Here is a 14,573-nt window from a genome sequence, read left to right as displayed (position 1 = left end):
GGCCGGGCTATATTTTTGTGAAGACAGTCCGGCTTGAGCCTGAGTTTTTTGACCTGGCTTTTTCCAGGCTCGAGTTAGGTTTTGAACATGCCTATTGCGTGTCATCTACATACATGGCACACTGACTAGTCTTGACTTGACTTGACATGTGTGTAATTGCAGTGAGATGTACGAAAAAATCAAAAAAAATATAGAACCCACATATCAATGACACATAAGAACATATCTACTCTTTATCTTCCCCTCTCCCTCCCGCCCTTTGGTGAGTTTCCTCATCTACCGACGACCCCAAACTAGCTCCAACTATCGCCAGCCCTTGATGAGCTTCCCCCAGCGTCGCCAACCACCGTTGCTACAAGCCCGAATAGAGTGGTTAGCTCTCCCCATCATTGACTTGTCCAACTCGCCATTGCTTCTACTTCTTCTCCTCGCCTTTACCGCAATGGGCGCGTTACTGGATCTAGGACAAGTGATGCAAGGAGGAGTGGATCCAACAGTGCATCATCAAGATCAAGCGCCACCGACAGTAGACACAACCAGTGAAAGTGGCTCGACGCTGGTGGGCTTCAGGCAGCAGACCAAATTAGATCTAGAGGTCATTGAGCGTCCCTCCTTCGTTGACACCTTTGTTGCCATATGCAACTTGCCAGCTTTCCTCAACACCAGGTCCACCCCCCCCCCCTCTCCCTTTTCCATAAGATGGACTGGTGGATCCAGTATGAACTAAGGTAGATGCCCATTTTCTCTAAAAAGTTACGGCTCTTTAAATAGTCTAGATTTTTATTAGATTTACACCATTTTCACTTCTGTTTACGCTGATTGATCAAAATTTATATTTTCAATCTTAAATTTAGAGTTTATTTTGAAGTATTTTTTATCTTAGTTTATTTTTTAGCCTTGACCTTTAGATCGCTAATATTATATATATAAGTTTTATTCATAAATTATTTATACTTTTACAAATATGTTATTTGATTTTTCTCCTTTAGATAATCTATAGTTATAGAATCCATAATCCCATCAACTGACGGAAAATTTAACCTTTTGTCACTCTTACGAGCGGCCAAAACAGACTTGTCACTCGCTGTCTATGACATGTGGACCCTCGTGAGTCTATGACAGGTGGGTCTAGTGGTAAATCTGTTATGAATATCCGTAAGAGTGGAAAAAAGTTAAATGCCCCTCAACTGACTGTTAACAATCTGATTCTCATAATCTCAAACTGACTGTCGTGACCTCGTTATTCTGGAGTTTGCCGGCGGTCTTCGGAGGTGCTCATAGGGGTAGGTTTTGCGTCGTTCTCAGGGGAGTGTGCGTGCGTTGTGAGTGTCTGCGTTGTACTGTGTTTTTAAAAAAAATTGTAAAGCACTTATAGAAGTTCTTAAAAGATATTTTTATAAGTATCGGAAACAATCCATAACAATACCTTCTTCTTTATGGAAGCGGTCTCAGTACGCTGAAAGAGTTTCTATTTTTGTAAATTTAACTATTCAACAAGTTTATAACTTTAATATGCGATGTTGATAGGAATTAGAAATTTAAAATTTTATATATAGCTACAAATAAAAACGGTTGAAAACCATATCACTATTCTGAAAAGGTCATGTTACCTACAAATGTTATAGTTTTCGACCGTTTTTATTTTAGTTTGGGGTCAGGCTATCCAGATCGCGGGTAAGGACGATGGCAGTGGCACCACCTTTTTCATTACGGTAATCGATTCAACACGACTCTTCAATACTAGGAAGTTGCACTGATTCTCTTTATTAAAGAAAACCCCACAATTCTACAACAACCGACTGCTTCTCAGATAGGATTTCAAAAGACCAATGATTTCCAATAACATTTTATCATCACTGCAGCTCATACAATGGTATAATTTGCTCATAAGAACATGAGTTTTGAAGGCTCACGTGCAGGGATGCAGCTCTACGGAATGCGTTAAACAGCACAACACATCATATCATTTCTACCATGTTTACAGCCAAAACAATAAGGCTGCAGAAAAAGCTTTATTGATCATACGTGCCAGGGCCCTACAAATAGATTCCTCCTGTCGAGAATTAATACTAGTGTATATACAAATCTATTTAACGAAGTATTTCGACCAAAATGTGCCTCCCTGACGACAATGTGGAGTACTCAATCCTACCTGGAACTTGCACATCGCACGAGCTAATAACACCAGTGAAATCCTAACGGTACTGGCTATCTCCATACGGTCTCATTTGCATCAGTGAAAATGGCATTGTGATGCTCAATCAGAGATTGGATGACCTCAATTGAGCTGTAATCTGGGGGCAAAGCGTCATCCAAGGGGATTTGGGAAGAAGCATCCCCATCATCCTCATCTGCAATCATTCAGGCAAATCGGAAAGTCAAACAAGGAACAACAGACCCCTGATAGAATAAAGTTGGTCCTAGTATGCTATAGAGAAACTTGCGAACAGTCTGAGCAACCTTTTTATGGTAAAACAAAACAAGGACCATCAAAACGGTCTCCAGTACAGGAATTATCGAACTGCAATAGTGTTCTCACATAAAGATGTAACTGACCCATTCAATTCAAGCAGCCTAAGTTTGTACCGGTAAAATCATAAGCTGAAATCTGAGTAGTGTGTTTTCATTTTGTCATAAATATCTACTATATATGTCTAGTACTATAGTAAACATATGCAAATGTACTTAGTTGACAGAGCCGCATGCACAGATACGTATGCCTTTTGGTTTACTATGAGCAGCCTAAGTTTGTACCGGTAAAATCATAAGCTGAAATCTGAGTAGTGTGTTTTCATTTTGTCATAAATATCTACTATATATGTCTAGTACTATAGTAAACATATGCAAATGTACTTAGTTGACAGAGCCACATGCACAGATACGTATGCCTTTTGGTTTACTATGAGCAGCCTAAGTTTGTACCGGTAAAATCATAAGCTGAAATCTGAGTAGTGTGTTTTCATTTTGTCATAAATATCTACTATATATGTCTAGTACTATAGTAAACATATGCAAATGTACTTAGTTGACAGAGCCGCATGCACAGATACGTATGCCTTTTGGTTTACTATGAGCACCCAACACTGCTATAGGAACAAATGTCAACCATTCATTCATACAAGACCACAGGCATTCACAATAAAAATGCAACCAAATATTGGAGGGAAGTGCCTTTGCTTGGCACCATGGCCCAAGAACGAGCTCAATTGCTCATACCAAATTAGGTACAAACAACACCAGTGGTTTTTCTAAAAAAAACTTGTGGCTTTTGCTGATTGAGGGTACACATGAAGCTTGTAGTTTTACTATTACAAAAATTTGCTAAGTGGTCAGCAATGAAATAAACAGAGTAGAATTTACATACCTAGCAGATCCCAGTCAGTGGTATTTGATGTTGTATCCACAATTTTTGGAGGTGCTTTTAGGGTAAATCTAAGATGATTCCGCAGATCTGTTCCAGAATCACCTTGCTGCCACATGATCAATGGTGCAAATTCCACCGCAAGGCTACGAGAGTCCATCTGCATTTGAACAAAACCTCATGTAAATTGTTCAATGGAAACTACTTTACTGTATTAGATCAAATATCACCATAATAAGAGCAAAGATATCAACTACATAAACACAGGTGCTTAGTTAAATATACATGAAAATGAGACTTGGAACCTCGATAATTACTTATTAAACTTATTGCTGCTAGCTGTTGTTTTGAATCTGAGCGGGATAGGAAGTGGATGTCATATATATCGAACATTGAATAAACTTATTGTTTTAAGTCAATGGAAGCAGTGCAAACAGGACGAGTTAATCAATGTAAGAAGCTTAGACTTTTTATTCTGTTTTCAAAATATAAGATTCAAACTATAAAAACAGGTGCTTAATGCGGTAAGCGTTTGAAAGTATTTGCGAACTTTGGATTATTCTGCATTCTAAACTCAACTACACCTTTTATTCTGTCCAAGAATAAAAAAGATAAAAAAAAAAAGAATCTCAGCATTGCTCAATAAAGATGCAAGGCTTGCTCAGACATCCACAATATGGACCAGTTCCAGTTGAAGAAAAAGGAGTTGTGATTGATGCTGATGTCATCGGAGACCCTCAGAAACCAGAATAGAATGAAGAGGTAAAATAGGAATAAGATATACCTTGTTAAGTGATGATTTACGGCTTACTCTAAGTAGCAGAGCTGTAACAAACTCTAGTGTCATGTAGTTCACATTTGGAAGCTTCTTCAATATATTTCTTAAATCTGCAATGCTAACCCGTGCATCTCTAAGCTCGCCATAAAGAGCAAATGTGGTGAGCGGCTCAGGGATGCTGGCAAGATAGCACTTTATCAGTGCAGCCACATCAATGGGATTTGCACCTTCAGGCAAAAGTGCACCTGAATCTGCAAAACAACAATAAGCGTACAAGGCTCACATAAATGAATCAAGATTACAAAAGCTAGGACATGATGAATGGAAATCGTACCTTCATTGTAAAGAGAAACTAATTGCTGAAGAACTTTTCTTTCGCCTTCTGATTTGAATAAGTACTCAGTACTCAAACCTAATAAAAGCAGCTTCAAATGTCAGTATGAAAAGTGTAGTAACAAAAACACCTCCTATTGAATTTCAGCAATTGTACCTGATATAACCAGATAATCTGCACACCTCACAAGTACCAGGGGCACAGCTTTACCGGATTGCTCTCGCTGCACAGTGGCTTCAATGGGAACACCGAAGACTGAAATGCCACAAGAAAAAGTAATTGGCCAAATAGTCTAAATTTCAATCAGTACTCATCAGGAGACAGCAAAACATGCAGGAAGTATCACAGAAAAATTTTCCAAACTAAACTAACCAAAGAGTCACACACTCATCAAGTAGCTAACTGCTACATGCTTAGAGTTGTAGAGTTGCAATTATGATGCAATAAACTTTAGCTGCCTTAATGATGATTATATATGTGGATTCTGGGTAAACTCACCATCAGTGCTGGCGACTCCCTGAAACAAGGAAGCAGAAGAAACTAAGTTCAGCAACCTACTCCAGAAAAGCACAGTAGTACCATTAACAAAGTTCAAATCACAAACCTTCTGCCAGCGTTCAATATTGTTCAAAATAGTCTTGCTTTTATCTGCAGTTTTTTTAGCAGCCTGCAATGAAGTGACAAAACCACAAAATTCAATCTCATTAAACACAACATAACCACAATCATAAGGCAATGATCAAGCCCCAATGAGCAAACAAATATCAAAGGATATGTTCTCGGTTTAAGGACATGTCTTTTGAACATTACTATGGATTAAAAGATGTGGCCATAAAAGAAGTCCTAATTATACCCTCAAATGCCAACAACTAAGATGCACTTTATTTTTGGGGAGAGGTATCTATTGTTCTGCTATCTGAGGTATTCTTTCTGTTAACATGATGCATGTCATGCTGCAGATCAACTAATAAACGTACTAATTACTTTTTCATGGAATTGAATCTTGATTCAAACAGTAGGTTATACATGTAGAAGCTTCATACTTAATGCTACAACTTAACAACTGAGCAAAAGCAACTCGAATTAGGTTTTTTTTAAAAAAATCTCACACCTCTTCAACTTTGACCTTTCCCACTGCAACTTTCTCCTTCGTCTCTGAAATACCCTTCCTCAGAAGCACCCCAGTATTGGCAGCAGCAGAGATAAAACGATCTTGCACAGTCTCGCCTGGTGGTGGTCGTCGCTGCCGAGCCTCCTGGAAGACAGCCCACCGATTCTTAACCACTGAACCAACCTTGCCAGCAACATCAGCTATATTGTCCCCTGCAGATTGCCCTGCCTGCTTCAGCTTGAAGCCTGGCCCAGAGTATCCACATAAGTTTCAGCACTGGAGCTAAAGTGGGCAGAACAATCATTTGCTTACATTGAAACCCAAAGAAATGAAAAAAAAATGGTCACGCTCTTGGAATTGCATGGTGCTAACAACTGCTTGGTGTAATTCAGAATATGCAAATTCCTTTCTTGGAATGGCATTTTTTTCAAGACCAAACAAGAAGATGAAATCTCTTCCGTTTCTTAATTACGAACTAAATAAATTATTCAGGGTTCGGTAAGTAAAAAAGGCTGTAGAAAGCTAGTATACCACTACCTACAAACAAAAACCAAGGGATGCAGGAACAGCAAAATTACCTGACAGACAGTTGCTGGGTTTCACAAAAGAACTTGCCTAGATGCAATGCCTTAGTCCTAATGAGTAGGTTTAGTTCCTATATGTTTGCTTAAGACAAGGCATGACAGCAATAGCACCAACAGTAAATCAATAAACTAGTACAGGACAATTAGGCATGACAGCAACTACATGATCTACAGTAAACCAAGAGGGGGTTACTGGTGAACGTACTGGAGGAAGAGAAGAAATCCGTGGCCTTCTGGTGCCACTGAGGCGATTCCGGAAGCGGCATCGCCGCCTTCTCAGGACAACCTACACATTAAACCAATCACAACGGGTCATTAACACACAACAACAGCATCAAACAAAGGACCTCGAGCACGCCACACATCAAATCCGTACCACCTTTCACTTCGCAAACCGGTAAAGGTAGAAACAACAGACAGAAAGAACAAAATCCACGAGGTGGTTGTCGATTGCTAAACCACCCCTAAACTACAGCATGTAAGCAACACGGCCCCCCGAGCAAAGCTAAACCCCCGAATTCGGATCAACCCACCTGATGTACAGTCACCGAAGAAAAATCGCATTCAATTCTATCCCCGCCCCCCTCCTCCCAATTCACGAGTCGACAGGACTCCGCAGGCGCGGAACCCTAATCGGACAAGACATGAAACCAACCAACCGCCCGCCCCCACAAGCAGCTGCTGCTACTAATCCATCCGGAGCGAGGCCAAGCGCTGACCACCCCAGAAAAATAACCCAAAAAATAGAAGGAAAAAAAAACACTAGATACGAACTGAACTGCATGCGAACCAGTCAACCCCACGCCCGCAACCCTCGTCGATCGGAGCTTCGGAGGAGCCATACCTCTCTCTTCCTCGGATCGAACCTTTCCTCGGATCGAACCGGCGGCGGAGCGGAGGAGCGGGGGAGAGAGAAAGCGAGAGGACTCGGGCGGCGGCGGCGGCTGTTGGTTTCCGCGAGTTTGAAAAAAAAAAGGGAAGAGAAGAGAAGCGAGAGGAGACGGGATCTCTCTTGGATTTCGATGGGATTTTCGTTTCGGTGAAGCGAGCGAGCGGAGCGGAGTGTGGGATGAGCGAATGGAAGAAAGGAAAGAGAGAAGAGTCAACGGCGGTGACGGTTTGGGATTTCCCGTTCCCGTTGCGGGTTGGGCGGGGGCGGCCGTAGTGCCGTCTCTGTCTGGCTCTCACGCCGACACGTGGGCCCGTGGGCAGTACCGGTTTTCTAGAAGCGTCCGCGTCTGCGGGGGCCAAGGGGTTGGGTGGGACTCGACGGGACTCGGAATGGATTAGTGGATGATTGGCAGCGGCGGATGGGCTGCGTGGAGTGGAGTTTGACGACTCGGAGGAATTGCGTGGAGTTAGAGACCGAGGAAACAACTCGCTTTCATATTATACAAGCAGTAAGTAATTAAGGTTCAATTGCCTCAACACCACTGGTAAAGCGGGTACTCTCCAGAACATCATTAGTAAAGTGAACACTCTCCGAAACACCACTAGTAAACATGATATTCATGTCAAAATGCCAAAATTTACATATTAGCCCGTTTTAAATGAAAACAATATTAAAGTGACCATTCTACCCCTAAGCCTCCTAGCCTACCAGTAGCAGCAGGGAGCCCGCGGCTCACGCGTCGCGCCGCGCTAGGGAGCCTGTGTCTCCCGTGCCCCCGGTGCCACCCGTGCCGCCCCGCCCTGGGAGCCTGGCCGCGCCGCGCCGCCCGCGCCACCCGCGCCGCCCCGGGAGCCTGCGCCTGGCCGCCCCCTCCTCGCCGCCGGCTAGGGTTCTAGAAGAGGGAAGACAAGAATTAAAGTGAGGGCAAAAGAGTCACTGTTTCCTAGTAAAAGGCAAGAAAAATGAAAATGGTAGAATGAAACAGACAATGGCTAAATGAGTGGTGGTCTGGAGATGTCCACTTTACTAATGGCGTTCTGGAAAGTGCCCACTTTACCAGTGGTGTTCTGGCAATTAACCCAGTAATAAAAGGGTTATTTAGATAGGGCTAAACTTTTTAGTCTTATGTCACATCGGATATTTGGACACTAATTTGAAGCATTAAATATAGACTAATAAAAAAACTAATTTCATAAATGAAAGCTAATCTGCAAGACGAATTCTTTGAGCCTAATTAATCCATAATTAGCAAATATTTACTATAGCATTACATAGGCTAATCGTGGATTAATTAGGCTCGTTAGATTTGTCTCGTGAATTAGTCCAGATTATAGATGGGTTTTATTAATAGTCTACGTTTACTATTTATAATAAGTGTTTAAACATCCGATGTGAATTTAGCCCCCAGAAACAAACATCCCTAAGATGTTTTAGTCGGCATAAAGTTATACGCAAATTAATATATATTTAATATATACATTGAGAGAATCTACTCCACGTAATTGAGTTTATCACAATTCAGTAATTTACTATTGACATTTCCACTTTCTGTAATATATAAGTTTATCGATTGTTTTACACTATGTCATTATTCGACCTAATAATTGTTTTTAAAACACTCAAAATACCCTCATATATATACAAGGTTAATGATTGACTACTTCCTTAGAAGATTCAAATATATGAAATTTAGCTTCCTTGCGCGACATGTAAGTTTGTGTATATACTTCAATATGTTATTCAACAAAAGTATATAGTTTGTTGTATCTAATTGATAAATTATATTTTATAAATAAAAATAAATACATAAATCATGAAACTCATACATAAACTTCTATGTCATGGAAAAAGGCTACACACAACTTTTTATACTTTTTAAAGCTTATGCGGATATAAATTAGTCATTAACCTTGCATATATATATATATATATATATATATATATATATAGGCATTTTGAGTATATTTTTAAAATATTTTTGGTCTAATGGCATATTATATAACAATAAACTCATGGCATATTACATTTATGTTGGGTCGATTTTCTTACTGGCTATGCTTCCACAATAAGCCGATATTCTTTTTAGGTCGTTCGTTGTATCACCATGAGTCCTTCAGTCATAGAATGTCACGTCCACGGTAGGTTCATGTGCGACGCGACGTGCCTATCTCACGAACATTGACATGCACTCACACAAACACGATCACTTTGTGGACCGAGCAATTACTCTACTTTGGTACTTCGGTAGGCTACAACATTGGTGGCTTGATGGATGGACCCATGGACCGGAATATGACATGACAACATGGCATTAGATCATGCAATTAGTATTGGACCGTGTTTAGGCCGGTACGGCTCAAACAAGTCCGACATACGTTTAATTAGGTTGTGTGTGGGCCGTGATATCATCCTCACGTGCCGACCCTGCACGGCCGTGCTGGCCAGCACAACTCATTTTGACACGGGTTGGTTGCTGATAAAAACGAAAAGGATGGAGCTAGGTGGTAGCTGATCAAAGACGATCGAGTTCCCTAAATTTTAATTCGTCACCTGACTACGTAATTATAACGTATGGGTGTAAGACCAAGTCTTCTGTTGAATGATTTATATATATCCCTGCGTTACACCATATATATATAGAAGCAGAGACGCCACCTGCTAGCTGCAGATTAACGTAATTTATACTAGCTCAACTAGTGATGGAATTCGTCCACGCGTCTAATTGTGCACCCGCCAAGTAAGTGCAGGTATAAGCCATCTATAAGTATATTTTAAAGAGATAACAGGAGAGGGAGAAAAGAGATGGACTACTAATTTATAACCAGCTGCAGCACGGGTTTCAAGACACAGTGTGTGTGACAGGTAGGATATGTTAGTATATGTTTTGTAGATAAATATTATATAAATTGGCTATTAAATTAATTATGGATAAATTCTCTAAGCCAATAAGACCATGTCACACTTGCACAGCCCAGACTACTACACTCCATCGATCCCTATATATTCCACCAACCACGCACAATTACTCGAACTACCATCAAAAGCTAGCTTAATTATCACCTTTAATTCATTGATCAAGATCAGCTAGCAAGCAGAAGCAGCAGCCTCCTTGATCTTCTGCGAGAATTGAAGATGATGGTAGCAGCTAGCTTATCATCTCTGCTCGCCGCGGTCGCGATCATGGCGTCGGCGGCGTCCGCCGGAGGCACCAGCTACACCGTTGGCGAGCCCGGTGGCGCGTGGGACCTGGGCACCAACCTCACCGCCTGGGCTTCCGCCGTCGACGGCGACCTCCACCCGGGCGACCAGCTCGTGTTCCGGTACGACGCGTCGGCGCACGACGTGGTGGAGGTGACCCTGGCCGGGTACCGCTCCTGCTCGGCCGCGGCGAGCAGCGCCGTCTCCGCCGCCGCGCTCCGGACAGGCAGCGACGCCGTCCGGCTCGACGGCACCGGGACGCGCTACTTCATCTGCAGCGTGCCGGGGCACTGCGGCGCCGGGATGAAGCTGCGGGTCAGGGTGGTCACGGACGGCGCCGGGTGCAACAGCTCGTTGCCGTCGCTGGCGCCGGCGCCACCCGGCGCGCCGGCGCCGGCCATCACGATCTGCCCGGGCGGCCCGCCGACGGTCATCATGACCCCCGGCGTCATCTCCTACAGCGCAGCGCCGAGGTCTTCGGACAATCTCAGCTCCGTACTTGTCGCCATGGCGTCTCTGCTGCTTGGCGTCGTCTGAGGGCATCTTGACTCGTATGATTTTTATATAATTAAATGAGTTGTTAAGTAAGATAACAGATTATGTGGCAAGTGATTAAGTAAAGAAAAAAAAGAAAATCATATATATCTTATACTACACAGTACACAAGACATGATGAGAGATGAATATTATTAAAATTTATATATAAATTAATAGTGTTTGCATTGTAAAAGTAGTATTTAAGTAATAGTTTATTTACAACATAGAGGATATAGGAATTACGAGTAATGTCTTGCACTCTAACTAATCGTTTCATTCATCTGCGACAGCTTAGCGATTCCTTAAGCACCGTCTGTTGAACCTATAAATCTCTGTTCCAGATATTCAAGCAGATAATTGGCTTGTAACACACAAATGACTGAATTTGTGATACTTTGTTTGAACACAAATATATTCACGGGGTGCACATAACCCGCAAACACTCATCTTTATGAATACACATGTCTTTATGAATACACATATCCTATAAGCACTTTGCGGCGTGTATATATACTCGCTCTATAAACACATACGCTCACATCATATGAGCACCTGGATGACTGAACCAGCGTATATATTTTAAAATTGACGTAGTCAACTTGACTCAACTAGATAAGTATAACTTGTATAAAAAAACTAAACTTGAAATAAACATGATACCACCAACGTTTATAACACGAGTATACTCACCTCTATCAATATACACACACATCCTATCAGCAACTCGAAGTGTACATGCCTATCTCTCTATAAACGCATTAATGCGCATCCTAAGAGCACATCTAAGATTGGGCCAGCATATATATCTCAAGGATGGATAAAGTCGTTGTGTGTGGCACCCTACCCCTACGAGCATATCAAAGATTGGAACTACATATATCTTAGGATTGATAAAGTCATCATGGATGCCACCCTGCCCTTATAAGCACATTCGAAGATTGAACCATGGATGCCTCTCCATCGATGGGTACTTCACGTATCAATGAAAGAACAATTAACCATAGATATAAGCATTTATGTCAAATCTAGAACTTGGACTGGGATAGGTAGGTTTCACCGTAGGGAGCTTAACCAACCAGAGTTACATTAAGTTTACTTATGACACTGTTAAATAACATATGTTGGCACAACATAAATGTCCGCTGGCATGGAATGTGCTTGGATCGTGATGTTAATGGTATGCATGCGTGCAGGAATAGGAAGGAAAGATGATTATTGTATTTGTTCTGTACTTATTTGGCCAAGGCAAATTAATAACATGCTTAGTCTTTTTTTACCGGTTAAAAATAGAAGGCCAAAACTTCAATTGTCAAGTACCATTTACCAAGAGTTCTTCACCGTTAGAAGGTAAGATAGAGCACCGTAAAAATATCCTTAAGTCATTTACGGTACAAACCACTGAGTGATCTTAGTGTGCCATGTAGATAAAGCTACCTCTAAAAATACTACTTTCCTAATGCGGGCCATTCTAAATGAACCCACCTAAATTTTATATTTCAGCTCCCACCGTTCGCTCTCTCTCTCACCCTCTCTCCTCACCCCGTCGACCGTGCCGCTCCCTCTCCTATCCCCCTCCACTGGCAGGCGGTGGCATCCCCTCCCATCCCCGACCGAGGCGGCGGCGGAGCTCAGGCAACGAAGGTGGGGGCGGCGAGCGATGCTTTGGGCAGCAGAGGCGGCGGCAGTCTAGGCAGCGCGGATCGACGCTGCGGTGGCCGGCAACTCTCGGGGACGGCGAAGCAAGTTGGGGCTTGGGGGACCGTGCGCGAGCATTCCATGAGCGGCGCCTCTGACGAAAAATATGTGCCTTCTGCCAGGCACGAGTTGCTTCGCAGGGACGCTGTCCCATCCTGAAGTTAGAAACTTGAGGTTTATTTTTGGATTTTTGCTGATAGGCGAACTGAACTACTGGAGGGATTTGTGGTCCAACCTAATGCTCCATCCCTTCCCTCCGTCCCCGGATAGAACAATAAGCATTAATCAATCAAGCAATCAAAGATGAAACGTAGCGGTAGCTCGCTCAATTGACAACCAGGTTGGTGCAGGGGCAGCATCAGCACTGCAGGCTCCAAAAATATTTCAAATTGTCTGTCTAATAATCCTACGGCAGGCCCTACATATGGAGACGCAACGCCTCTGACTTAATAAGAGGGATATACATGGGTGGCTGACAGTGGGCCCAACCGCTCATGGGCCATATGTCAGCCACTCTAACTTAAGTAAGTCAGAGGAGCCTGTTCCTACATATGGAAGGCAATGGCTGCGCCCTCTCCCTCCGGCTCGGCTATGCATTTGAACTGGCCAATACACACATTTTCTGAAAACTTTTATCGGAAAATTTTTCATCCAAAAACTTCATATGAAGGGGGTAGCTGTGGTAAATATCAATTCTAGGCGTCTGTGAGTTAACTGGGGTTACCCACTCACCTATTACCTTTATTCTAGTAGTAATGTGTCCGTGGCAGCTAGAATATGGTTGATAACCTCATCCAAAAAAAAGAATATGGTTGATAATAAACTATTACAAATATGTATTAGTGAAATTAATTTTTATATAACAAATCCAATCAAGCTTTAAATTGATGTATGTAACATATCAAATATAATTGATGCAAAGTACAATAGTGTAATCTACCATATAAACTTAGTACCATCAACCATAGCATATATGTGAACAATATATGTCCATATAAAAAAGAATGATATAATGCTATTACATTAACTTTTAGATATAAAATGAACATGACAAATGTGTAACTTTCAAACAATACATGACTCAGTGATGTAATCTTTTGGTGAGATTTAAATCATATTCGTTGCATCTTCTTATATTACATATAAATAGACAACTAATAACTCTTTTGTCACTACAGTGTTAAATATTTTGATAGAAGAAGCTTTTACTTTTTATAGCATGTTCATGTTTAGCACAATGACAAGATCATTTTTATTAGATGTCTTGCTTAGTTTTTCTTTCCTTTGGATTAAAATATGCCAATTTATGACAATATTTCTAATAGATGCATTATAGGGTAGACTAGCTGAATACTTTTTTATTACCACAGGATTTTTTTAAAAAAAACCTACAGAACTCCACTTCACACTTAACCCCCCCCCCCACCCCTCAAAAAACAAAACAAAATAAAATAAATCCCATTGTTAGCTTAGATCATATATGTTACTACTATTTTGTACGCGAAGGTTTCTAAGTTGTGATTGTCTAGAAAAATGATTAATATACTTCACGTTTGATACTTGAGTATGAGCTAGAATAATCACTGGGTGATTGTTTGATGGCATAGTTGCAAACAAAAATTAATTCATGAGTAAAACATATATATATATATATATATATATATTATATATATATATATAGAGCAAGACTAATACGCGCACCCCTTTAGTATAAGCTATTCTATACCCCTCACTTACAAGGCCTCCCAAGGCCCATCCTACCTCCCACCCCTCTTTTCTAGGTCTAAAAATTATCCCCACCTTAATTAAAGGTTGGTCAAAGAGTTTTTCACGTGGGTCAACCCCTTATGGGCTTCCCCTCTTGTCTATCTAAGCTCAACCCTCGTCTCCCAAGAATTTTGTAGTAATACGAAAGAAAAAATACAGTAACACGATAACTAATTCACAGTAACAATGTCGAAACATACCCATGAGGGATCTACTTTTTTGAAAACACTTTTTTCTAACAATTCGGTAGAAACGTTTTTAAAAAATAATATATGAGGTGAGAGATAAAGTTCTTTAAAGTTTGGAATCTTAAGAA

At 41.4% G+C, this 14,573-nt stretch overlaps 2 protein-coding genes across 3 annotated transcripts; one reads left to right on the top strand and one right to left on the bottom strand.

Annotated features, from left to right (window-relative positions):
• Positions 1–1,970: 1,970 nt before the first annotated feature.
• On the bottom strand, positions 1,971–7,258 carry LOC102712372 (uncharacterized Rho GTPase-activating protein At5g61530). Of its 2 annotated transcripts, none has more exons than XM_015839805.1 (10): positions 7,013–7,258; positions 6,374–6,454; positions 5,585–5,829; positions 5,078–5,140; positions 4,972–4,990; positions 4,630–4,728; positions 4,474–4,551; positions 4,146–4,390; positions 3,365–3,521; positions 1,971–2,351 (listed from the first exon to the last, which is right to left on the bottom strand). In XM_015839805.1, the coding sequence occupies exons 2-10, from the start codon at positions 6,432–6,434 to the stop codon at positions 2,209–2,211; spliced, it is 1,110 nt and encodes a 369-aa protein (XP_015695291.1). In that variant the 5' UTR covers positions 6,435–6,454; positions 7,013–7,258; the 3' UTR covers positions 1,971–2,208. The 2 variants fall into 2 exon arrangements, with proteins under 2 accessions (XP_015695291.1, XP_006657709.2); XM_006657646.3 differs by lacking the exon at positions 7,013–7,258 and adding an exon at positions 6,702–6,775.
• A 2,806-nt stretch (positions 7,259–10,064) lies between these two features.
• Positions 10,065–11,260, top strand: LOC121055018 (chemocyanin-like). The gene has a single exon (XM_040526354.1). It carries the CDS (start codon positions 10,193–10,195, stop codon positions 10,793–10,795), a length of 603 nt encoding a protein of 200 aa, XP_040382288.1. The 5' UTR covers positions 10,065–10,192; the 3' UTR covers positions 10,796–11,260.
• The last annotated feature ends 3,313 nt before the right edge of the window (positions 11,261–14,573 follow it).

This window comes from Oryza brachyantha, chromosome 7 (genome assembly GCF_000231095.2).
Source record: "Oryza brachyantha chromosome 7, ObraRS2, whole genome shotgun sequence".
NCBI classification, from domain to species: Eukaryota; Viridiplantae; Streptophyta; class Magnoliopsida; order Poales; family Poaceae; genus Oryza; species Oryza brachyantha.
The sequence above is the reverse complement of the archived record's forward strand: the minus strand, read 5'-3'. Positions and strand labels throughout refer to the sequence as shown.

Coding starts and splice junctions, on each gene's coding strand:
- LOC102712372 (XM_006657646.3), bottom strand. CDS start 6,732: ATGCGATTTTTCTTCGGTGACTGTACATCAG. Junction 5,830..6,373: donor GGATTTCTTCTCTTCCTCCA/GTACGTTCACCA, acceptor ACTCTGGGCCAG/GCTTCAAGCTGAAGCAGGCA. Junction 2,352..3,364: donor CACTGACTGGGATCTGCTAG/GTATGTAAATTC, acceptor GAATGATTGCAG/ATGAGGATGATGGGGATGCT.
- LOC121055018 (XM_040526354.1), top strand. CDS start 10,193: ATGATGGTAGCAGCTAGCTTATCATCTCTGCTCGCCGCGGTCGCGATC.